The 24450-nt window shown below is 37.9% G+C and overlaps 1 protein-coding gene across 3 annotated transcripts in view; it reads right to left on the bottom strand.

Moving 5' to 3' along the window:
- Nucleotides 1–24450, bottom strand: part of ppp1r9ala (protein phosphatase 1 regulatory subunit 9A-like A) — a 53324-nt gene that overhangs the window by 12784 nt on the left and 16090 nt on the right. For all 3 annotated transcript variants that reach the window (XM_061880026.1, XM_061880027.1, XM_061880028.1), the window contains exons 3-12: nt 7505–7637; nt 7218–7338; nt 6800–6904; nt 6451–6586; nt 5750–5908; nt 5581–5634; nt 4372–4601; nt 1967–2063; nt 1768–1891; nt 1465–1616 (exon numbers count right to left, since the gene is read on the bottom strand). In XM_061880026.1, coding sequence (XP_061736010.1) covers nt 1465–1616; nt 1768–1891; nt 1967–2063; nt 4372–4601; nt 5581–5634; nt 5750–5908; nt 6451–6586; nt 6800–6904; nt 7218–7338; nt 7505–7637 — 1311 coding nt within the window. The remainder of the gene's footprint in view (nt 1–1464; nt 1617–1767; nt 1892–1966; nt 2064–4371; nt 4602–5580; nt 5635–5749; nt 5909–6450; nt 6587–6799; nt 6905–7217; nt 7339–7504; nt 7638–24450) is intronic.

Raw genomic sequence — 24450 nt, 5'->3', positions numbered from 1 at the left:
AAAGATAAGGTTGCAAATCCCCATTTGTCCAAAAATAGTCGTGTTCGTTGTTTGCAACATGATTAGAACACACTTGTGTTTGAAGCCCGAAATAGGAACACAACTGGTTGCCGGAAGTCGGACGTACGCTTCTATGGAAACAGAAATAAATGCGCCAAATAATTAGTTCCAGCAATAATTTAAATGACGAAAATATGGTAAATATTGTACATATTACATATTGTTATGAAAGTGTCTGTTACTTTATTATATATATAAAATTGCATTCTGTATATTGTACATATTACATATTGTTATGAAGGTGTCTGTTACTTTATTATATATATACTTGCATTGTGTATATATTACATATTGTTATGAAGTTGTCTGTTACTACAGTATATATATACTTGCAGTGTGTATATTGTACATATTACATATTGTTATGAAAGTGTCTGTAACTACATTATATATATATATATATATATATATATATATATATATGCAGTTTGTATATTGTACATATTACATATTATTATGAAGTTGTCTGTTACTATATACTGTATATACTTGCAGTGTGTATATTGTACATTTTACATATTGTTATGAAAGTGTCTGCAACCACAGTTGCAGTGTGTATATTGTACATATTACATATAGTTATGAAGGTGTCTTGTTACTACATTATATATATATATACTTGCAGCGTGTATACAAAACATTGCTGGAGAGTTTTTAAGTTGTTTAAGAGGGCTTTGAAGGCTGCAACGGCGACTTTCATTAACCACATCTTCCAAACGTTTCTATCATCTTTAAAATCCGAATTAAAAAAAAAAAAACGTGTGTTCTTGTCTCGCATAATAATTGTGAACGATAAGCAAAATTCCCCCAAAATGTGCAGTTTCGCTTTAAAAGCAATCAACTGTTTTTACTCATATTTTTGAGTAAAAACCATGACAGAGATGAGAAATTTGGTCTTCTGATTTTAATTGATTAAGTGTTTGACCAACGTTTGCGTCGCTTGCGTTTAAAAACACCAAAAAACAACTCATGTGATGTACTGCCATTGACAAGATTAATAAGGTATCTCTAAAGCTCAGCTAAATCCAAAGTACGTCATTTTCTCTTTTGCAATACTGTCCAACAGTGGTCCCCAACCTTTTTGTAGCTGCGGACCGGTCAACGCTTGATAATTTGTCCCGCGGCCCGGCGGGGGGTTCTTTCTTTTTTTCTTTGTAATGAAAAAGGGAGGTTTTTGTCATGAAAAAGGGAGTTTTTTTGGGTTGGTGCACTAATTGTAAGTGTATCTTGTGTTATTTATGTTGATTTAATAAAAAAATTAAAATAAAATAAAAAATAATTTTTTTTATAACAAATTCTTCTGCGGCCCGGTACCAATTGAGCCGCGGCCCGGTGGTTGGGGAACACTGCTGTACAACATAGATATTTACATTTCATTCAGAGAAGACACTGATCCTGACTGACCTGGGAGGGGCTTGACGTGACTGTGAGACTCTCCTTCATTTTGTTTCGGGTAGGACGCTGACGTTTGGCCTTCTGGGCTAGGATGCCTTTTGCTTTGTGTGCACTGATATCCAACAGTTCTGTCTCAGGGACCAGCTCCTTCCAATCTTTCTCTACATAATAACAAATGAAAACCCAAAAAGTCCAAAGACTTTTCTACTGACGTTTTCAATTATTTTTTTTTTAACGTAATGTTTTACAGCTCAAGTTATTTCTTCTAAAATTCTGTTATTAATGTTATAGAATTACAATAACCTTTATTACCTGCAAGTGAGTCAAAATATTGTTTGTCAGGGACTGGGTCTTGCAAGAGAAGGTTGTCTTCTGCTAGGCTCTGAGCAGTCTTTAAAGTGATACCTGAAGCATCCCCAGACTCCAGGACTGCTATCTGCAGACAAAATATGACTTTATTTATACATATCTCCGGTCTGTTTGACGTATACACACATTTAAAGCAGCTTACCCTATTCTGCAAAACGTCTAGCTGTTCCTTGTACCACCTTTCTTTGTCATCGATACACTTCTTCAGCTCTTCCTCCTTCTTCACAAAGTCTATTTCTCTGAAGATTCAGGAAAATGTAGTTTTAGAATAGTCTTTCTACTTGTATTTACCAGGTTAACATTTCATCCACAACTTAAACATCATAATACTGGCAACAAGAAAATAAAGATTCGAAGATATGGAACCCTTCAACTCACCTCTTCTCCTCAATCCTCTAACAACCTCTTTTAGAAACTAGTCAGTTCACCTAAATACGAACTAATAATGGCAGACCCGTACCCTGTTTTCTATTCAGCAGTGTAACAGACATTGCTTCTGGAAAGTGTCTGCAAACAATTTTTGAAGCTTTGAATAGTTTCAGCAACTTTTTTGTGTTGAACAGGCAGCATTTTAGTAAATCTGACTTTACATAAAAAACAAATTGCAGGGGGAACTATGAGAAGTAAGTAATTTTGTTTAACAGTTTAGGTCAGGAGTCGCCAACCCGTCGATTGCTATCGATCAGTCTATCTTTGGGACCCTACCGGTCGATCGTGAAAATACTAGACCAAAAATAAATATCAATATGATATCAGTGACACCCCCACCCAGAGAGTAATGGGAAGACCTGCAAATAGACACGCATTTTAACCCCTGAACTCATCGCCTCTCTCTATACAGCCTCACATCCGCCGCCATCCACACCCCTCGAGCACGGCTGCAAACTACACCCGCTCGTATTGCAAACGCGCACGGCACGACATGCACAGAAATTGAGCAGCAACGAGGCATTAAGGTTGACTTTTGCAACGAATCGGACATTTTCCGGCATTCAACATCAAAAAACTATTCCCTTAACTACGAGTCCATGACTATCATCGCTCGCCTGCAACGGGAACCAAGAAGACAAATACTAGAGTCCGTGAACGCTGCTCCAAAGTACGGATTTCGTGTTGATTTATTGTACATCCAAATGTAAACTTTGACATAAGCAAAGGCAGTTATACATGATAAAATAACGCAGTAGCTAAATAGGGACTTCCCTGTTTATCTTCTCTTATCACACTTCCGGTGCGGACATAAGCTGACTCACGTCCCATATGTGATAGGACAAACCCATAGGATGAACAAATATACTACGGTGTAAATAACATAGTGACCATTAACAGTTAGCTTCTACAGCTGTGGTACCCAAAGTGCGGCACTTGGGTATTTGTGGCCCGTGACCCGTTTGTCACTGACATAAAACAAAACACCAACAAGTGTAGACCGTGCTTTGGTTTTTGCCTGAGACCAGGGATCTTGGGCTCGAAAAGGTTGGTGACCACTGGTTTTGGTCAAGTGATCTTAAACCAATGTAAATTAAAATGTTTGATTTTAGACTCGTAGCATATAGACTTGAGTTAACAACAAACGGCTCATCCAACAGCTCAATGTAAAGGCTGGAATATACTCTCGCGTCATATGGCTTGCGCCCCCCCAGTCGGCGTATTGCTTGATTGATAGTTCTTCCATAGGGGATGGCACCAAACTTGTAATTCTCTTCCAAAACACTAAGAGGGAAGTCTCCCCAAAGGAGCAACTGCAGACAAGATACTGTGTATTTCCTTCCTGTGAAAAGTAGCTACATACAACCACTGAGCTACAAAATCGACAACTTTGTCTACACTGGAACTAATTATTCACAATAATCAGGTTACTTTTTATGAATGTTTCACCTTTAAACCTTTGTGAAGATGGACTGTGCAACTTTTGAACGAGTCGCAGCAGAGGGCGTTATTATTTAAAACAGTATTCGGCCGTTCAGGACATTGGACAAGAAAGAGCAAACATGCAATTGTAAATAAACAAAACTGTTAACTATTTAATTTAACGACATTCTGGTGTTTGTAAATATACCGTGCCTGAAAAAGATTATTGAAGTGGAATGAGAAATGTGTGTGAGAGAAAAATATGTGTGCATGAGAAAGAATATGTGTCGGAATTGAACCTTTTAGCATAAGATTTGTAATAAAAGTAAAGTGTCGTACTTTCATTTTGTGACTTTTTCTGGACGAAGAAGTCATTATTTTCAGAGTGCACCAATATATTAGGTACACAACATCAGTTTTCACGCAAATGTTTAATCACTGTTGTTTCATTTCATACAGTAATTAATGCATTTCCAGCACAAAATCTGCTTGCCTGTGTTTAGGGACCCTCCCTGGCAAATATGGATCAATCACAGCCCTGCGTTCTGTGTCACAGGCGACGCAAACCTAGGTTTTTTTGGAGGTGCACGTAGGCTACGCGGGAGGCTACGCAGGGGGAGGGACGACGTAGCGCAGCCTACGCAAGCTATGCAACACCCGATACACTAGGCTTAATGCAACTCAAGACAAACTCACTTCTGCTGGTAGTCCTTTAGAAGTTTCTTAGCCTTGTTGTATTTCTTGTCCAGAGTCTCATATTGGGTTTGGGTTTCTGCTAATTGTTCATTGATTGTCTTGCACAGAGCCTGGGTTTCTAGCCAGTAACTCTCCAACTTGAGAATTTTTCCGTTACTCTCCTCCATCTTTTGCTCCAGAGCAGACTCCCTGGCTTCCCACAATGACTTGTCCTCCTCAGACCCCTTAACCTGTGCAGACAAAAGTGGCATTTTACTTCAAATGACTGAAATACTCAAAGAGAAAGTGGATTTCATTTCAATTAATGGGGCTGTTTGCAACTTGCTCAAAGTTACGTTGCAGTTTTTCAACCTAAAAATGTAACAAGAATGTGACCTGCTAGCTCATGTTACTATTAGTGTTTTACCTAAATATATATTTCTCTCGAGTCATTTTTTCACAATTCCAAATTACATTGACTAAAAATTCGTTTGAGTACCTTGAAGGTAGAAAAGCGCTATACAAGTACAACCCATTTATCATTTATTTAAGAAACTCCCGGGAAATTTAAAATTGCAATTTAGTACACTAAAAAGGCCATATTGGAAATGTTAATATTCCATCATTGATATATAAACTATCAGACTGCGTGGTCGCTAGTAGTGGCTTTCAGTAGGCCTTTAACTTAACATTCACACTCACATTTAGTTTTGGTTAATTAAAGAAACAAAATAGTCATCCTATTTACATGACTGCATGTCATTTCTGTCTTTACATTGTCACATTTACACTTTTGCATCTGCTCTTTATTGCGTCCGGAGTAGCAATAATATTTCTAAGATAAGAAAATTAGGAGTCTTTGTAGGATGTTCTGTTTACATTCTATTAACACTTGTCCAATGTGTTTGCATCAGTGTAATAATTATCAGCCCAATCTTCCAACCCGTATCCTCCTCTGAATGGGTTGTATTGGGTTGATCGTATTCGTGTGTGTGTGCTCGCTCGCCCGCCACAGCCCAAAGCTGTAAACCGAGGGGAACCCCCAACATTCTTTAAACAGAATTGTTCCATCCCAATGAAACAAAACTAAAAACTAATGTATGATAAACAGCAAAATAAACACTGAAAAATGTACATTTGCAACCATAAACGTTGCAAAGTTCTCTACTTGGACTTCAAATGTTGTATAAGCACCTGTCTGTACAAAACATTAACTGCATGTCAACATACCTTTTCCTTTAGTTGAATAATTTCAGCTGATGCAATGCTATTTTTGAGCTGGAGCTGGGGAAAGAAATACACATATTTTGCAATGTCTTTATTATAAAAGGTATTGTTATTAAATTTTAACTTTAATTACATCTTAAATAAATTGACTATAATGTTGGAGAAACTGTACCTCTTTAAACTTGAAGGCCATCTGAGAGCTGTCCATATTAGTTGGCATAAACGAGGCCTCTGTGTCAGGTAGCTCAAATACCTCTACATTCCGCCCTGGAGAAAAATTTGAGCCAAGAATCCTCTCCTCCACTGCATCGTCGTCCTCGTACCGCTCCTCCTGAATAATGAGATCACACATTGCACATAATAACACACCCGACAGCAACACAATCATGTGTGCATGTGTCAACAACACTACGTGCGCCACAGTTCACCACAGCCCGGAAGCACATTCTGGAATGATATCTAAACAGCGAGCAGGTACAGAGAAGGCTCAACTGGAGCCAAGCTGCATGTGTGCAGCAAGTCATGAAACAAATTGATTTGGTCCAGTTTAGTGGTTACGAATGTAACCGTTTACCAACATTTTTCCTAACTACAGGCTGGGCGTGAATATGATGTGCTGTACTTACCATATATCAGAATATGTCACATTCCTCCTATTACGAGTAAATGTTACAAAGTATGTGAGCTCCTATGGTCTCAGTATAAAAGGCAGTGGCCTTTGGTTGTCCTCAGAAAGCAAACATTTCGCAACTCTGGCAGAACACCTTGAAAACAGCAGCGGGAACCAGCTTTTTCTTCTCTGACTGACTGGGACTGGATGGAGCTGTTTGGAAGGAATGATGATTAAGTAGACTTTTTGACAAGCGGACTCACCTCCTCTGTGGAGTGTTCGTAGGGGTCTTCCAGGTGATTGTGTTGCTGTTGCTGGTTCCTCTCCTGCTCCAATGTCTCGCTTATTAGGCGGGCTACCTCGCTCTGTGTCCCGGGCTTTTCTCGGCCTATTAGAAATCTGTCGGGAACAAAGTGTTACGGTAGAGATTTTGCAACAATATTTAGGTATGAACTTAGCACACTTTGTTTCACTAAATAATGAAACTTTCCCATGCAACTTTCTTCTGTATGAACAACCACAAAATTATTTCTAATCCCAAGAGATAAGTGGCACAATAAAAAACTTTGGAATCAGTTTATTTGAAATAGAGCATATTGTATTTGAGCTAACCTCACTGTGCCTTTGGTGTTTTTGAGAACAGTCGCAGCAAACAGTTGGGTGACACCCACCAGACTAACACCATCCACCTCCACTATCTGGTCGTTCACCTGTATGCTAAAGAAAAAGAAGAGAGCATTTTGTTTAAAGACTTGGGAAACATCTTCCTAGGGTTGCCAGTACCAAAGTATAAAAATATCTTGAAAACACAGGAAGTGAGATTATTTTTGTTAGCTTCCTCATGAGGTTATAATTAGATATGGTTATTTGTGTCTTGTGAGTCGCTGAGACCTTTTGAGAATAATGTATACTTCAAGTGTGTTATTAGGAGTGTAGGCGGACTGTGAATTGAGTGCTATCTTTGATAAGAATTAACTGTAGGCTCATTCAAGCATATGGCTGTGCAGACAGTCTTGACACTTTCACCCACCGTGCGTCTCTCTCAGCTGCTCCTTGCTCTGTTATGGTTTTTACAAAAATGCCAAGCTTTTCCAGACCCTGGTCTGCTCCCACCCCCATTCCAATGATACTGATGCCAAGCCCATTGTCTCCTAGATGCAGAGAAATTATAACACAATTGTAAACAAGTACATGTGGGGAATTGCATGCAACCTAACCTAGGACAACCTTAAAACACTTCATTTAAATGATTGCCTGTCATAAAACATCCTCCATTTAAATGACAAGAGATATAAGCTCATGTGTTATTGGGATCACCTTTTTGAATCTCCACAGGGAATACATCCATTTTCTCCACTCTCTTCTCCAGCTCGTACTCTGCAGATGCCGAAACAGGGTCCACGTCGTCATTGCGTCGGTCATACTCCTCATTAGAGAAAGTGCTGAAGACCTGTTTTTCCAAAATTTACAGTGGACAAAGTCAATGCGTAACTATATGTGACCATACTACAGTAGTACTGTACATTGTTTTAGACATATAACCTAAACACAAACATTATAGGAATGTGAGAAACTATTTTTTACATTTTGTTTTTACAGTTGTCATATGTATGATCATTTTAGCAAAATATATAGTTTAACTATGTGGTATTTGTCAATACAGATGATATTTTATACATTTAATATCACATGTTTTCCACACATATGCCGTCACAGCACTGTGCTCTCTTGTAGTTGGTGTGTTTTTTCTGTTTCTTGCATTGAACAAAGAGAGTACAGTCTACCAAGTCAAATTCCTTGTGTATTGAGCATACTTGGCGAATAAAGCTGATTCTGATGAATGAAAGTGCCCGCAACATTAAGATGTACTGTATATATTCCAAAGATATCCATGGAATCAAAATGATCAAAGCTTATATAATGAGCTGTGAATTACTGTCAGGCCTCAAAGCTCTGAATTGGTTTGTTTGGCTCTTTTCTGTTTGGAATTCTGAAGTTCACACACCTACGCCCAGTATGGAAGAGAATGAGGAGTGAAGAAAGTAGGACACAGCAGGGGAAAACTAAGTAGGGATCAATTCTCCAAGACAAATTAAGTGTTGTACAAAGAAATATGAAAATATGAGCAACCCAAAGAAGACATATTCCATAAACTCCAGCCAACTGGGCAAGTGCTCAAAACTAGCTTGAATATTTTCTTACTTCAACAAATAGTGTTGTGTGAGTAATTCTACAATGAAGATGAACTAAGGGATGAACTAAGGCAACGTTTTCCAGGCCAAAGACCTCCAAACTGATGGAGATGGAGCAGGGACCCCTACACAAAATGCTGTTTTAATTAATCGGGTCGAAAGTTACCTGGCTTGTCCTGATACCAATAGTTTTGTACAAGTGCCAAAATGTATTTTGAAACTATGACCCTGACCACAAAAAAATGTCAATATGTGCTTTATTTGAACAGAAAATCTTATGATACATTAAAGATGTGTTTCTTATTGCAATCAAAGAACAATTTTGATGTTATAAAACATGGTGAACTTACTAGACAGCATCTCTTTTATTAATAAGCAAATGGGTTACAAAGGGTCCAAATTGTAACATTCTGTCATTTTCAATGGTATTATTTTGTCAAAATTATGAAACGTGTGCAGTACAAAATTATTGGATGGATGATTATTTAAGTTGTTAATTTACTGTTACTTTCTGTTATCACATGTTCTATCTACACTGCGGTTAAAATGTAACAAACACATACTTCTGTTGTTTGAAACTATACATACGTTTTGGGCGGTACCACGGCTGGACAATTATGCCAAAAACAATAATCATGACTACTTTGATTGATATTGTAATCACGATTAATTACACAAATATTCATTAATTTGAAAAGATGAGTATTTATGTAGCACTAAAGCCAAACTTTAAATATAGTTGAAAAAACCCTGGATATAAATGAGTAACAAATACACCATTACAAGTACTACCATAATAATAATGTTAACAATAAATCTAAATAAAAAAGCAAAGTTTATTTGCAAGGCTGTCCTTGGACTATTGCCCGATTACATTTGTACATTAGTTATACAGAGAAGTACAGACTCTTATGCACTGAGATCCAACAATCAGCTGTTGCTCTCTGTCCCATTTGCTCGCACTGAGCTGGGGAAAAATATTTTGTCTATGCAGCTCCTTGTGCTTGGAATATGCTACAAAGAGACTGGAAGCTGACTGATTTATTATCCTTAAATGCTTTTAAATCCAAACCGAGAGCATTTCAAGAAGCCGGTTATCTGTAACGGTTTTACTTGACGTCCATCGTGTCATTTTAATGTGTCATGTGAATGTAATTTGCTGCCTCTTGACCAGGACTCCATTGAAAAAGAGGTTTTTAATCTCAATAGGATTTTTTCCTGGTAAAATAAAAAAAAGGGTTTAAATAAAAAATATTTAAGATTCAGTTTTTTCCTTTTTTTGTCCTGTCCAGCTTCTCAGGCAAATCATATAGTTGATGTACATGCCCATATCGGCTGTACAAATGTACTTTACAAAAGAGAAGTGTGGGATACTTCTCTTGTTGCTTTATTTGTATTTTACTTTATCAAATGTATTTATGTTATCATTTGGTGCAGCTGGGCCGGAGCAGGAGGGGATAGAAAGAGAAAAAAAGGAAGACAGAGGGGGAAATTGTGGGGATAAGAGGGGGATTAGACAGAGAGACAACACCACCAACAACAACAGCAAACACAACAATAACAACAACAACAAAAGAGCAACATCAGGAAATAGGATATGTACAAATATGATGGTAAAAGTGATAGCAAAAAAGCAGTTAGTGAAATAAATAATAATACGTGGCGCAGTGGAAGAGTGGCCGTGCGCAACCCGAGCGTCCCTGGTTCAAATCCCACCTAGTACCAACCTCGTCACGTCCGTTGTGTCCTGAGCAAGACACTTCACCCTTGCTCCTGATGGGTGCTGGTTGGCGCCTTGCATGGCAGCTCCCTCCATCAATGTGTGTGTGAATGGGTAAATGTGGAAGTAGTGTCAAAGCGCTTTGAGTACTTTGAAGGTAGAAAAGCGCTATACAAGTACAACCCATTTATCATTTATCATTATCATTATTACACTACAAATGGAGCAATACAAATACCAATAGAAATATCACTATTGATAATGAACAATACCAATAATTTACTTCTATTATCAACAATACAGTTGTTCAAATGCAATAATACATATACGTAACAATAACTAAAGATACAAAAGAAAGCAAAAAAATGGAGGGGAAGAAAGAGAAGCCAGCTATATTAACCTTGTACATTGTTGTAGTAACACTAGGTTAAGCTTTGTCAGTGTGCCATGTGCTACCCAGTTGTTACCCTAGGGCGGGGGTCGGCAACCCGCGGCTGTAGAGCCACATGCGGCTCTTTAGCACCGCCCTTGTTGCTCTATGGAGCTTTATCAAAAATGTTTGAAAAATGGAAAAAAATTAGGGGAAAAAATATTTTTTTGTTTTAATATGGTTTCTGCAGGAGGACAAACATGACACAAACCTCCCTAAGTGTTATAAAGCACACCGTTTGTATCAAACATGCTTCACTGGTTCGAGTATTTGGCGAGCACCGTTTTGTCCTACTAATTTTGGTGGTCCTTGAACTCACCGCATTTTATTTACATGTACAACTTTCTTGGACGTGTTTTATGCCACTTGTTTTTTTCTGTCTCAATGCGTCAGCCAAACTTTTAACGTTGTGCGTAAATGCACAAAGGTGAGTTTTGTTGGTGTTATTGACTTGTGTGGCGTGCTAATCAGACATATTTGGTCCATGCGGACTGCAAGCTAATTGATGCTAACATGATATTTAGGCTAGCTATATGTACATATTGCATCATTATTCCTAATTTGTAGCTATATTTGAGCTCATTTAGTTTCCTCTAAATGAGTTTCCGTCATTTTCCAACTGGCAGAGGAGTTTTATTTTGCTTTTCCTATGTGTAAACCAGGGGTATTGTTCCACAGCCATACAGATCACACTAATGGTTGTGATATAAAACAACTTTAACACTCTTAATAATATGCGCCACACTCTGTGAACCCACACCAAACACATTTCTGGAGAACATTGGCTCTGTAACACATAATAAACGCAACATAACATTTACCCAGAATGCAATGTACCCATGACTCTTGGCTACATTATACACGCACTAGCAACAGCCCCCCCTTCCCCCTGCGTTGGTTGAGATGGGCGGGGTCGGGGGCGCGTGTATAATATAGCCAAGAGTCACGGATGCATGGCATTATGGGTAATCCCTATGCTGCGTTTATAATGTGCCACAGAGCCAATGCTCTCCAGAAATGTGCTTGGTGTGGGTTCACAGAGTGTGGCGCACACCAGCAAGAGTGTTGAAGCTGCCTACATCACAACCATCAGTGTAAAAAGTATGGTTGTTGACCAAGTATGCATTGCAATCTCGGTTAAGAAGCAGCGAAATGCATGCGTCCTGCTGGCAGTATGGTGTAAAGGTGGGTGCGATGACATGCTGTAGAGCAGTGGTCCCCAACCACCGGGCCGCAGAAGCAGAATTTTTTTTTATTATTATTTTTTATTTATCACTCTCAATTTTTTACTGCATGCCATTGGTAAGCGCAGGGGTGAGAAGAGGTTTAAAAATGATTAGCTCCTGCTTACTTTTACCGCATGCTTTGAATAAGCGCAGGTGTGAGAAGAGGTTTTAAATTAATTAGCGCTCCGGCGGCTATTCAAGGAAATACGGTATGAATGTTTGTACAGTGAATGTGTAAGTACAGTGAATGTGTAAGTACAGTATGTGTATATGTACAGTATGTTTGTACAGTGAATGTACATGTATAGTATGTGTATACAGTTTTTCCTTTTTAATTAATTTTAATTCAGTTGTTTATCCTTTACACTTATTTTACCACCATAGAGTGTGTGCTTGATGTGTAAAATAAAATGTTTGTTAATCAAACGCAAAAAAAATCCTTACATTCATTGGTGAAATAGATCTTTGGACAATTTTGACCAGTATTTTAGGTATAAGCCTTATAATTGTTTAAATGTATCAATAAGTGCTTTAAAGGGACTAAAGTTTGTTGATAATTTGGCCCTCTTGCTGGGGTAACCAGGCTTTGCTGAGGAATGACTGCCTTTAACCTAACCAGGAAGGCGCCATCCCTCTCTCCAGAAATATAGACTAGTATTTGAGTCAAGCTTGACTAACTACACTAGAGCAAGCTCGGACACAGGCAATTACAGTGTCTGTTAGTCCGGGTGAGAAGTCAGTTATGCTAGAACTAACCAGCAACAGGCTGGAAAATTCCTGCACACATAGCATTTCTGGTAGAATAATACACAACTCACATCATGTTTTTGCTGTAGTGACTGTGCCAGGGGTGAACATTCATTCTACTGATGTGGGCAATTATGACTCGTTCAATCTATGGCAGCACCAAGCAAATAAGCTCAAGATCCCCACCATATCATTTCCTAGATGTGATCGAAAACATTTAAGGCGAACTACACAAAATGAACGTAGCGTTATTATTATCAGTACTACAGATACCTTTAACAACACATGTCGGGAATGAATGAGTAGTATCGGACACATTATTTTCCCAAACAAATGTTTCTTCTCCTTACAATGACAACAGTTCACTTACATTTATGACAATTTCCCTGATATACTGTGTTTAACAGTGAATTCCGTTTTATTATAAGTCAAGACGGAAATCAAATATGCCTTACTTTTTTTTTTTTTTTTAGTGATCATTGACCAGACATACTACTGTAGTGCTGTGTCAAATAAAAAGTATCAACCCTGGTGACATTCCAAACTTCTAGTAGTAGTGACAAGCTCCAGAATTTGCATGCACATTGTGTGGCCCATTAATTGTTTTTTGGCCATTATTACCTTTTCATAATTGTGAAAAGCCATAATGGAAATCAATGTTAAAATGTAATTAATTGTCAAACCCTAGGTGACACTACAAATGTTGGTATCAATCCATTAGCTACAGGGTCACTTTAGTCATGATAAAGTCCTAAAGTAACGCATTTTCTGACTTTATAAACAATAAAAATAACAGAAAATATTTCTTGTTAATGAAAAATATTGATGTAATCATTGTAGTATCAACTAAATACAGCTCTTGTACTTGGTATCGCTACAGTCAATGTTTGTGTAGATACACCCATTTGTTTACATTCAAGAGCGCTAGTTTTCCGTTAGCGGTTAGCTATCGCATCCTCCTATGGTTTGTAGTGAATGAAGCATGTTTAGCTATTTCTCGTCCTGCAGAAAAATACTTGTAAGAAACAGTTTATTTGTCGCCTTGGAGGGGAGGGTTAGTCACTTAGAAGAAGTTAAAACACTGTGGATGGACGTTGGCTGCTAGCTGGCGAGCTTTCTTTTAAAGCACTCCTTGCAGAGCTACTCTACAGTGTTTAGCTTTTTTTCACACACACATACATACATACACACAAATACAAACATATACACATATATGTAAATTTGGAAAGTGAAGTGAATTATATTTATATAGCAATTTTCTCTAGTGACATTTTTATTTTACATAGTGAAACCCAATAAGTAAGTTACATTTAAAGCAGTGTGAGTGGCACTGGAAACAGGTGGGTAAAGTGTCTTGCCCAAAGACACAACGACAGTAACTAGGGTGGCGGAAGCGGGGATCGTACCTGCAACCCTCAAGTTGCTGGCACGGCCACTCAACCAACCGAACTATACTGCCCCCATGTGTGTGTGTACTTATATATATATATATATATATATATATATATATATACATATATATATATACACACACACACACATATACACACCTGTATATATATATGTATATATATATATATATATATATATATATAAAAAGGTAAATGGTTGTACTTGTATAGCGCTTTTCTACCCCTTTTTAAGGAGCCCAAAGCGCTTCGACAGTATTTCCACATTCACCCATTCACACACCGATGGCGGGAGCTACCATGCAAGGCGCTAACTAGAACCCATCAGGAGCAAGTGTGAAGTGTCTTGCTCAAGGACACAACGGACGAGGGATTGAACCAGTAACCCTCAGATTGCTGGCACGGCCACTCTACCAACTTCCCCACGCTGTCCCTCCCCAAATATATATATATATATATATGGATATCGGATATGAACGTGCACACACCCACACACACACGGGTATATTAAAAAAAAAAATCTAAATAATCTAATAAACCTAGAACTTTTGGGGTTTTCCTGTTGAAGGAGTGACTAAGGTTCAGTGGTAGCTTTTTACCGTGTTATAGTAGCACTTTTCTGTTTTTGGCTCCATACTCAAATGTGTGTGAGGGAAACGGAAAATACCGGGCGAGCGTACTGCAGCATACACAGCGCAAGTCTGAATCTATTTCATATACTCTGAACAAAAAAATACACCCCCAATTTGTTCTTTCTTAGTTTTAAATGTTTTCATTGTGCTCTCATTATGCAAAGTGGCAACAGCTGTGGTTAGTCCAATTTAAAAAAAAAATTCAACAACAGAACGTCTGACTACTAATTTACCTTAATAAAAAATAAGGAGCATAGTTACCTAATGTAATCAAATAAATATTTATATTTTGAGCCTTACACTAAAACTGACATGTAAGAATTTGAAAAATCAGACGCTATTTTTTTCATCCTCAGTTCTTCTATATCCTCACACCCAGTAACAATGTAGATCTGAGGTTACAATACTTGACCAAAAGACCTTCTTTTTTATATTTGGCGGCATTGCACATTGCTGAGCTATGAGCTACTTATATTTTGTGCTATTTTGGGACACTTATATGCACCTTTAGTACAACGTGCCAAGCCACCAGAAACAAGTCAGGAAGCGCAAAATATCACGTAAAATTTATGGGGCCACCATCCCTAGTACTTTTATTTTGGGAAGAACATTTCCTCTTAATCTTGTTAAAAAATAGGGCTGCAACTAACGATTATTTTGATAGTCAATTAGTCAACGATTATTTTAACGATTAGTTGACTAATCAAATAATAAAGTGTACATATTTAATGGCTCTAATATTTCCATTGACTTCTAAATGCAGCTTAATTTTAAGCATGTGCTTACCAACAACAAATATGATTATTCATTCATAAATATTTTTTAATACTGTAACTGGGCTGCTCATTCAGCGGTTACGAAAATAAAAATGACTAATAAAATGTTGTCCATTTAAAAGAAAGGAAAGACAAAGTGCTAAAAAAAAAGTGCAGCAATGAAAACGAACAAAACACAAAATCTCTCTTCCTCAAAAAGAAAAGCACTTTGTGATGATGTTTAAAAAGTGGGACACTGGTATGTTGACTTTTGATTAGCTCTTAGAAGTTTTAACACTCTAATAGACTCAATGTGCAGAATCCTATCTTTGATTAATATTAAAATGTTGGTCATTTAATAAATTGTATGTTTTATCTTATAATACCTCCATATTGGTGCCTGTGTGTGTTCTTGCATTTCTCCCCTTCTTGAGACACCAACAAGGTAAAGTAGTTTACATATGAGGATCCGTGAACAAGTTAGGACATAAATCATGGTCCCAATACTCTTAATAGAGAGCCAAATGGTAGAATCTGTGAACATTGCTCCAAAGTCAAGATCTTTGTTGATTTAATGTGCATCCAAAAGTAAACATTGACAGGTGCAAAGGCAGCAATATATGATCAAACAAGATGGCAGCTAAAGGACTTCCCTATTCATCCCCGAAAAAAACACGATTTTACAACTTCCGGTGCTGACGTAAGACAACCCGCGTCCCATATGTGACCATAGGATGAACAACTACACTACGCTACTTAACAGTTAGCTTATATAGCTGGGTTGCCCAAAGTGCAGCACAGGGGTCATCTGTGGTCCGTGACTCCTTTGTCATCGGCCTTAAGTACATTACAAAAAAACAAAAATAGAGATCTCATTTGCACCCCTGGTGGTGAAATCTACCTAAATTGACTCTGTCGGTTTTAAAAGTGCTCCCCCTTTGGTCAACATGTGAAAAAAACAGTGTGTGTAAAAGTTTGAAGATGTGTGAGACGAAGTTGTGTGAAAAATAACTATCATTTTAGCCTAAGTCAGCCAGCTAAATCATGTCTACAAGTACTTTTTAAAGCAGCGTCAATTTGCAATGCCCTAAAAAAACGTGCACATGGACACACACACACACACACACACACACACACACACACACACACACACACACACACACACACACACACACACACACACACACACATCATTGCGGAGGTATTATAAGATTAAACATACAATCTATTAAATGGCCAACATTTCAAGAATTAATGAAAGATACAATTCTACACCTTGAATATATTAGAGTGCTAAAACTGCCAAGAGTCATTCAATAGTCAGTATACCAGTGTGCAGCTTTTTAAATATAATCACAAAATGCTTATTTTCTTTTTGAGGAAGTTAGATTTTGTGTTTTGTTTTCATTGCTACTATTATTGTTTTTATAAATACAAAAACGAGGTTAATTGTTTTTATTTTTTTAGAAATTTGCCATTTTTAATACTCATTTTATTTTTTTGTGACAGCTGAATTAGCAGCACAGTTACAGTAAAAATAAATATTCATTAATTAATGAGTCATCTTTGTTGTTCGTAAGCATATGCCTGAAATAACTTAAACTGCATTTAGAAGTCGATGGAAAAATTTGAGGTATTAAGTATGTGTACGCTTTATTATCGGACAAATAGTTAAGATAACCGTTGACTAATCTTCTAACAAAATAATCTTTAGTTGGAGCCCTACTGTAGAGTCAAAAACACTGTTTGCCTAAATTCCTAACTGCATATCAAGACTATGAAACTCCTTCATACAGGTAGGTCAAAAAGTGTCAAAATGTTATTAGACAAAGAAAGTACAGAGTACAACATTTTGTAAAATGATCACTTGCGTTACTAGAGTTAAAAACTACCAACTGCACAAAATGTTTTTTAATTTATATTCAGAAACTTGGGTAGTTAACAAATATAGAGTACCATAACCTTAACTGCATAGCAGCCAACCAACCAGACCACCGCCCTCTAGTTGACTCTGACTCTTGCGCCTAATCTCCCTGTTGCTATGGACTCCGAGGCCTTTTATTTCAACAATGTGCTGCTTTTGCTGTAACCTAATCAACCACTACCTTCTTTTCAAGAAAAAAAGACGACACACAGAACAGGTTGGCAAAAAAGAGGCCAGAGCTCAAAAAACGAATCAAAACTAATCATGTTTGAGGAGGTTTGGAAATAATTATTTTTGATAACCAAAGCTCACGTTCTAGTAGACATGCTCTGTTTTTTACTCATTCGCTCCTCATCGAAATCACCATCACAACCTCCGGAATTTTCATCCACGTTGCATGGTCCGTTAATCGTTTTTTCTCGATTTATGTTTTCATAATCCTTCAGGTACTCTAAATGTTCTCCAAAATTCCACCCCCTGCAGTATGTGTGGCCTACTGCAACTGCAGTGACTTGTCCTTACTCTATGTGCTGGCCAGATATACAGACATAACCATACTCTAAAATTGTAACCGATCCCATATTTTCCCAATTTCCATCCCCACATTAGAATACCAATGTGGGAAATGAGTCAGCAGCAGCAAAGAAAGCAATCCAGAGAAATAGGCAGGACAACCATGGGATCGAGGACCTGGTAATATAAGCTGGCCTGTCAGAGACAGCTAATCAAGTGTATGCTGTAAAAACTCAAACTCAGGGCGTGGCAGCCTGGTACATACTACACATTGTAGAGTGATTGGGAAAAACAGCACACATTACAGTATAAAAACACACAGAATGTCACGTTAATTTACAATGTTGTGGATCAGGGGCGCTCACACTTTTTCTGCAGGCGAGCTACTTTTCAATTGACCAAGTCGAGGAGATCTACCTCATTCCTATTTATAATTTATATTTATTTATATATGAAAGAAACATTTTTGTTAACAAGTTAATGGTGTTTAATGATAATACAAGCATGTGTAACACACATAGATTCCTTTCTTTCATGAAGACAAGAATATAAGTTGGTGTATTTGATTCTGATGACTTGCATTGATTGGAATTAGACAGTGGTGCTGATAACGTCCGCATTTTCAAATGGAGGAAAAAAAAAAGTCCTCCTTTCTGTCCAATACCACATGAAAGTGGTTGGATTTGGCATCTCATTTGTCCAATTTGCATACTCGTTTTTAAACACTTTGTTATGAGAGTAGCATATGTGTGTGGCCCTTTAATGTCTGGCAACAGGTGAGTGACGTCAGTGAGTGTGCGGGTGGGCAAGCAAGTGAGAAAGCGGTCGCTGAGGGCGGGCGAGAAATACATTGGCATCAAACTCCGTAGCTTGCTAGCTTGTGCACGCTAGCTTTCTGAGACTCTTATTTTGTTAGCACAGGCAGGATGAAACAGGTCTTTTATGGTGAAGACAGGAACTGTGCAGTCGGTCTTTAGAGTTTTGACAGTAGGTACGGAGTCTAGAAATAAAATGTGTTTCTCTGCGTCCGCCCTGTTAGTGTTTTTTTTCTTAAATATGAGCTCGCAGCAGCCAGCGTCATCTCACAAGATCCTCGGGTGCCGAGAATGTCAAACAACTGACGAAAGTGAAGTCTTGGTATGATTGATGATTGCTCATTTTTATGTATATTTTTTAATGCCTGGCTTGAGATCGACTGACACACCATCCGAGATCGACCAGTCGATCGCGATCGACGTAATGGGCACCCCTGTTGTGGATTAACACAAACATTTAAAATCATATGACTGACAGCAAAGAAAGTTGGAGCCTGAGGACTTCACAATGGAATATAACATCCAAAAGGAGCACAAACACAAGCAGGTTTAACAGGTTTGCTAATAAATGGCCAACATAAGTTCTTTTTGTCCCAAAGTGTTCGCTAAAATATTTTAGCACGGTTACAATAATTACATAAGACACTAGGGTATTTGTCTCCGATCAAAACCCTATCATCATTTGCCAAGTTGCTTACTGAAGAGCATTGAGTAGACAGCATTAGTATTCTACCGCTGAAAGATATTCAGTCACTAGTCCAGGTGTCTCGAGGGAATGTAGATCTTTGCTGGCTCGGAGAGGGTTGAGTCTTGCCAGGGTTCCATAAGAATTTAGAGCTCTATGAATGAAATATGATATTACTCCAACATTGGACATTAATCTAACAAACCCTTTCAATACTGTTTTAGGTACCAATTGAATTCCATCAGTACCACATAGTATTGATTCACATAAAATCAGACCATTTTCGATACCTTGGTTGCATGGGATGTCATGTCCGGTTGCAGACTTGACATTGGCTCAAGCACTTGGCAGACAAAGATGTGCATACATAGTGGACTGCCTCTAGGTAATGTTGCATATTTACATGTCAACAAAGCAAGTAGACCTGATAGAAAATGTCCAAAAGTAAGGCTCAACTTTTCAAAAAATGCTCTCTTAATGCTAATTAATATTGGATATGCCATAAACATGCTATTGGGATAGGCCCCTCCCACCTCCAAAGACATGCACCTGGGGATAGGTTGATTGGCAACACTAAATTGGCCCTAGTGTGTGAATGTGGGTGTGAATGTTGTCTGTCTATCTGTGTTGGCCCTGCGATGAGGTGGCGACTTGTCCAGGGTGTGCCCCGCCTTCCGCCCGATTGTGGCTGAGATGGGCGCCAGCGCCCCCCGCGACCCCGAGGGGGAGTAGGCGGTAGAAAATGGATGGATGGATGGATGATTGTCATTACCTTATATACACTGAGATTTGGGGAGTGAATGTGACATCATCATTTAATGTGTCGTTAAATTGTCTAATAAAAGGGCTAAATGAGCATTGTCTATTTATTTAAAGAAATATCTTTGTGTTTAGTATTCAGTGTTGGTGCTAGGAATTTTCAAAATGGAGTCCAAGGGGCCCCACCAAGTCATAAAAATGGGGTCCCACATCAAATTTTTGGGGTTCCACTTTTTTGTAAGCGTTTTGAAAACCAATGATAAATGTATGTATTATCCTGTTACAGCTGACATTCTATATTTTGTTTTGGAAATAGACTGTCAAATGTTACTTAATTCATTAAAAAAATAATACAAAAGAAAACACAGTTTTATGTATATGTAAATGTATTCAGTTATAAACATTCATTCACTTTCTTCTTTCCTTCATGGATCTAAACTTTATAGCTGCCGGTATTTTTTTTAAATATTAGAAAAATGGATGGATGGATATTTTCATTTAATAAGTTGTCGGTGTATTTGTTTCAGTATAAAAGTGTAAATAGTTTTTTGTTTTGGTCATGAAATGATGATAATGATGTGCCAGGGCATACATGCATATGACACATTGAATTGATTATTCTCACCTGTATGTAGACCATCAGTCGTTTAAAAAGCGCCACATCTACACTTTCATGGCAAATAATGCCAACAAACTTGGAATTTGACAAGTTAGTTCCAATGCAAGTTAGGAGAGGGAGCGCTAGCATGTTCAGGAGTGTTAATAGCATGGTGGATGTCCACTTGGCTTCGTGGAAAACACAAATAAAGACTGGTAACAAATCGACGGCCTCAACATTCCGACCAATGAGCCGAACTGTAGGGACCCAGTGGAGGGTGTTACCCCCGACTATATATTGGTCCTGGACCACGGTCTGGAAGCAGACAAGTAGGAAAGTTGTAACATGTTTTTTAGTGCCTGGTGAGACTGGATCTTTGAAAAGGTGTTCTTTTTCTTAGCCCTTTTACATAACGTGCAAGACATCTTTCCAGCCTTATAAGTGAAAAGTGACTCCTGAAGCCACTTTTCATTGAAACTTCGTTTCCTGGGTTTATTGCTCGCCGTGACCAAAACACACAGGAGTCCTAACACCGCAAATGCAGTATTTGTAATTGATAAAACTTTCGGCGAATCAAAATTTAAGAGATTTTACCAGAAAGTGCATTACTTTGAAGTCCACCAAAAATTTATAATAATTTATCATTTGACCTGGCAAATATCCATCCATCCATCCATTTTGTACCACTTATTCCCTTTTTGGGGTGGCGGGGGGCACTGGCGCCTATCTCAGCTACAATCGGGCGGAAGGCGGGGTACACCCTGGACAAGTCACCACCTCATCGCAGGGCCAACACAGATAGACAGACAACATTCACACACTAGGGTCAATTTGGTGTTGCCAATCAACCTATCCCCAGGTGCATGTCTTTGTAGGTGGGAGGAAGCTGGAGTACCCGGAGGGAACCCACACATTCACGGGGAGAACATGCAAACTCCACACAGAAAGATCCAAGCCTAGGATTGAACCCAGGACTACAGGACCTTCGTATTGTGAGGCAGACGCACTAACCCCTCTGCCACCGTGAAGCCCACCTGGCAAATATAAAAAAAAAAACGACAGAAAGCGATAATCGATTTAAAAAAAAAACAACAACAAAAAAACAAGCAAGCAAACCGGCTGGCAAAAAAATAAAATAAAATTCCAGACTTCCGAAAATCTGCATCCCTTCTGATGTCAATGCGTAAAAAGACAAAAAAGTGCGTTAACGCCAACACTGGTATTAACATTTTAGGTTTTCCTAATTACATTATGACTTTAGTGCTATTCATCCATTGTTTATGTTTTTTTCCTGGGCCTTAAGAAAACAACCACCTTTTGCGAATGGCCCGTGCGTCATCAATTGGACACCCCAACCTAAATTAATCAATTAGCATATTTTCACTTTGGCCCTGTGAGACAAAAGGTTTGGACATCTCTGGTCTATTTAGATGCCTTCCTTGTATGACTTAACAGTGTGCATCATTATTTTTTTTTTTTTTTTAATTGTATTTAACATCAAGGAGTGTGTATAATTAGAATTCTGCAATAATCAGTAGTTTTTAAGGGAGCTTAAAATTTTTTATTAACAAGCAAATCGCAATTCTTATTTTTTTTCTGATGCATAATTTCTAAAAAGCAATATAAAAAAAGTTTGTTTTAAAAAATGTTTACGAAAATTAAGTATGTTTTAGACAATCTCTTCTCATTGCGCATATTCGTCATAAGTCGCTGGCCAAGAGCTTTTATTACATTTAACCTTTTTGAAAGATGTTATTATTTATACCAGATAAAATATATTGCGAGAATCGGTTTCGCCACCTAACAGGTTGCTACAGTATTTTGATAGGATAATGTTTGAAAGTCTTTATTGTTTCTAATTCCTGAATATTTTATTTTGTATTAAACTTGTTACCGAAATCTGTAAGAACAGCACAGATTTGTTTTTTTATTAAAAAAGTCCAATTTCTAAAGGCGCAATTTATATATTACACTTGAGTAATAAGAGCAGCATTTTGTTGGGTAAAATGTGTAGGCTCATTCTGTCTGATATTTCCATATTTTATTTAATTGATGCTGACAAATGCACTTTGTTCAAAATAAATATTGTATTGACAAATGATGCATTGATAATCATGATGATTGTGACAGTCTAATATTCAAATTGTAGATCCCGAGATTGTAACCAAATCAAACCGTGAGGTGCCAAAAATGGCTTCTCAACACCTATACAATAACTTAATTCAGGGTTGGCCCTCAAAAGGGAACTGCACTTTTTGAGGAATTTTGCCAATCGTTCACAATCAATTTAAGAGACAAGAACACATGCGTATGTAGTTTTTAGGGTTTTTTGTGCATTCCATAGTAAAAAAAAAAAAAGGCTCTTAAGACGCGGCTAATAGAAGTCCCTTGTGTTACCTTAAACATATTCAAAAACCTCCATCAACATTCATAACAATATGTAATATGTACAATTTTTATCATAGTGTGGTTATTTTAAGCATTACTGGGACTTCTTTCCTTATTTCAGTGCACATAGTAACACACTGCCTGCTTCCCATAGCAACTTAATTACTCTTTCAGGGAACAAAAGCCTGTGTTTGCTAATAACAGTAGACCTCGTAATAGTCTGCAATTTTTGTACAAATGAAGATTCACAGCGTTATATTTATGAATACAAAAGTACCGAAAACAGGTACCGTATGGCACCGGTATTGATTCCCAGGTATGTGAACAGTACTCATCCCTAGTCCTTCCCCATAGACACATTTCCTCATTCTCTGTCAATCTTCTTTCAGACATGGACGGTTTGTTCGCTATCATGGAAATAATGAACATCAAATCAAAACCACATGGACATAAAACATTACTACCAGCAGGTTGTTACAGTATGAATGGATATAAATAGCTACTCATTTGTGCACTACTGACTAGTGATGCATCAAAAATGCAGCCGAAAAAGACTAAGAACAGGATGTTGTGACGACGCAGGCAATATGTACAGGACTGTGTGAAGCGGAGGCAGCATGTCAGCGATGTGGACGTACTTTAATATTCATATCAGAGATAGGAATTGACTTAATAAACTGATTAGGAAAGCTGACTCCATTCTAGGCTGCCCACTAGACAGCATTGAAGAATGCTGACCAAGTTGCCCATGCACGTCACTATGGAGGCCCTGAGGAGCTCCCAGCATCAGACAAAGCAAGGAGCACAACCGCAGGTCCTTTTTACCCTCAGCTATAACACTTTACAACGGGGGGACATGAAAAGTGGAACAATACTTAAACACGCTCTATTAGGGGTGCAGGTTAAATATGGGACAGATCATTTTTGGAAGAGTATAAATAATTATATAGTCCTGCCTATAAACCCCAAATAATGGCTCCAATACATGAAAACAAAAGACTCTAATGAGGCAAGATTAGTAGTACTGTACTGTAGGTAGGTGAAGGTGAGCCAATCAAACGCTCCTTTTCTAATGCCGGTGCTGTAAATAAGCTGTGGAAAACTTACCCTGAGTATATCTTGGATATATAGGATAGGCTAAACTTTCATTTATTTCACAATTATGTTGTCGCAGTGCGGTATTTTACATACAGTGACAGAAGTAAAACGGAATGAAAAACAAAAAATAGTAATAACTACTACATATTTCGCACTAATATGTATAGATAAAAGATATAATTAAAAAAACACACTAACAACTGATTGCACACCAAGAAAAAAGATCACAGTATTCACATAATCCATCCATCCATCCATTTTCTACCGCTTATTCCCTTTCGGGGTCGCGAGGGGCGCTGGCGCCTATATTCACATAATTGCATTGGTAAAAAAAAAATGGTAAATGGTTGTACTTTTTTTAAGGAGCCCAAA

This window comes from Nerophis ophidion, linkage group LG19, assembly GCF_033978795.1.
Source record: "Nerophis ophidion isolate RoL-2023_Sa linkage group LG19, RoL_Noph_v1.0, whole genome shotgun sequence".
Taxonomy (NCBI): domain Eukaryota; kingdom Metazoa; phylum Chordata; class Actinopteri; order Syngnathiformes; family Syngnathidae; genus Nerophis; species Nerophis ophidion.
Note: the sequence above shows the minus strand (reverse complement) of the source record. Positions and strands in the feature narration are given on the sequence as shown.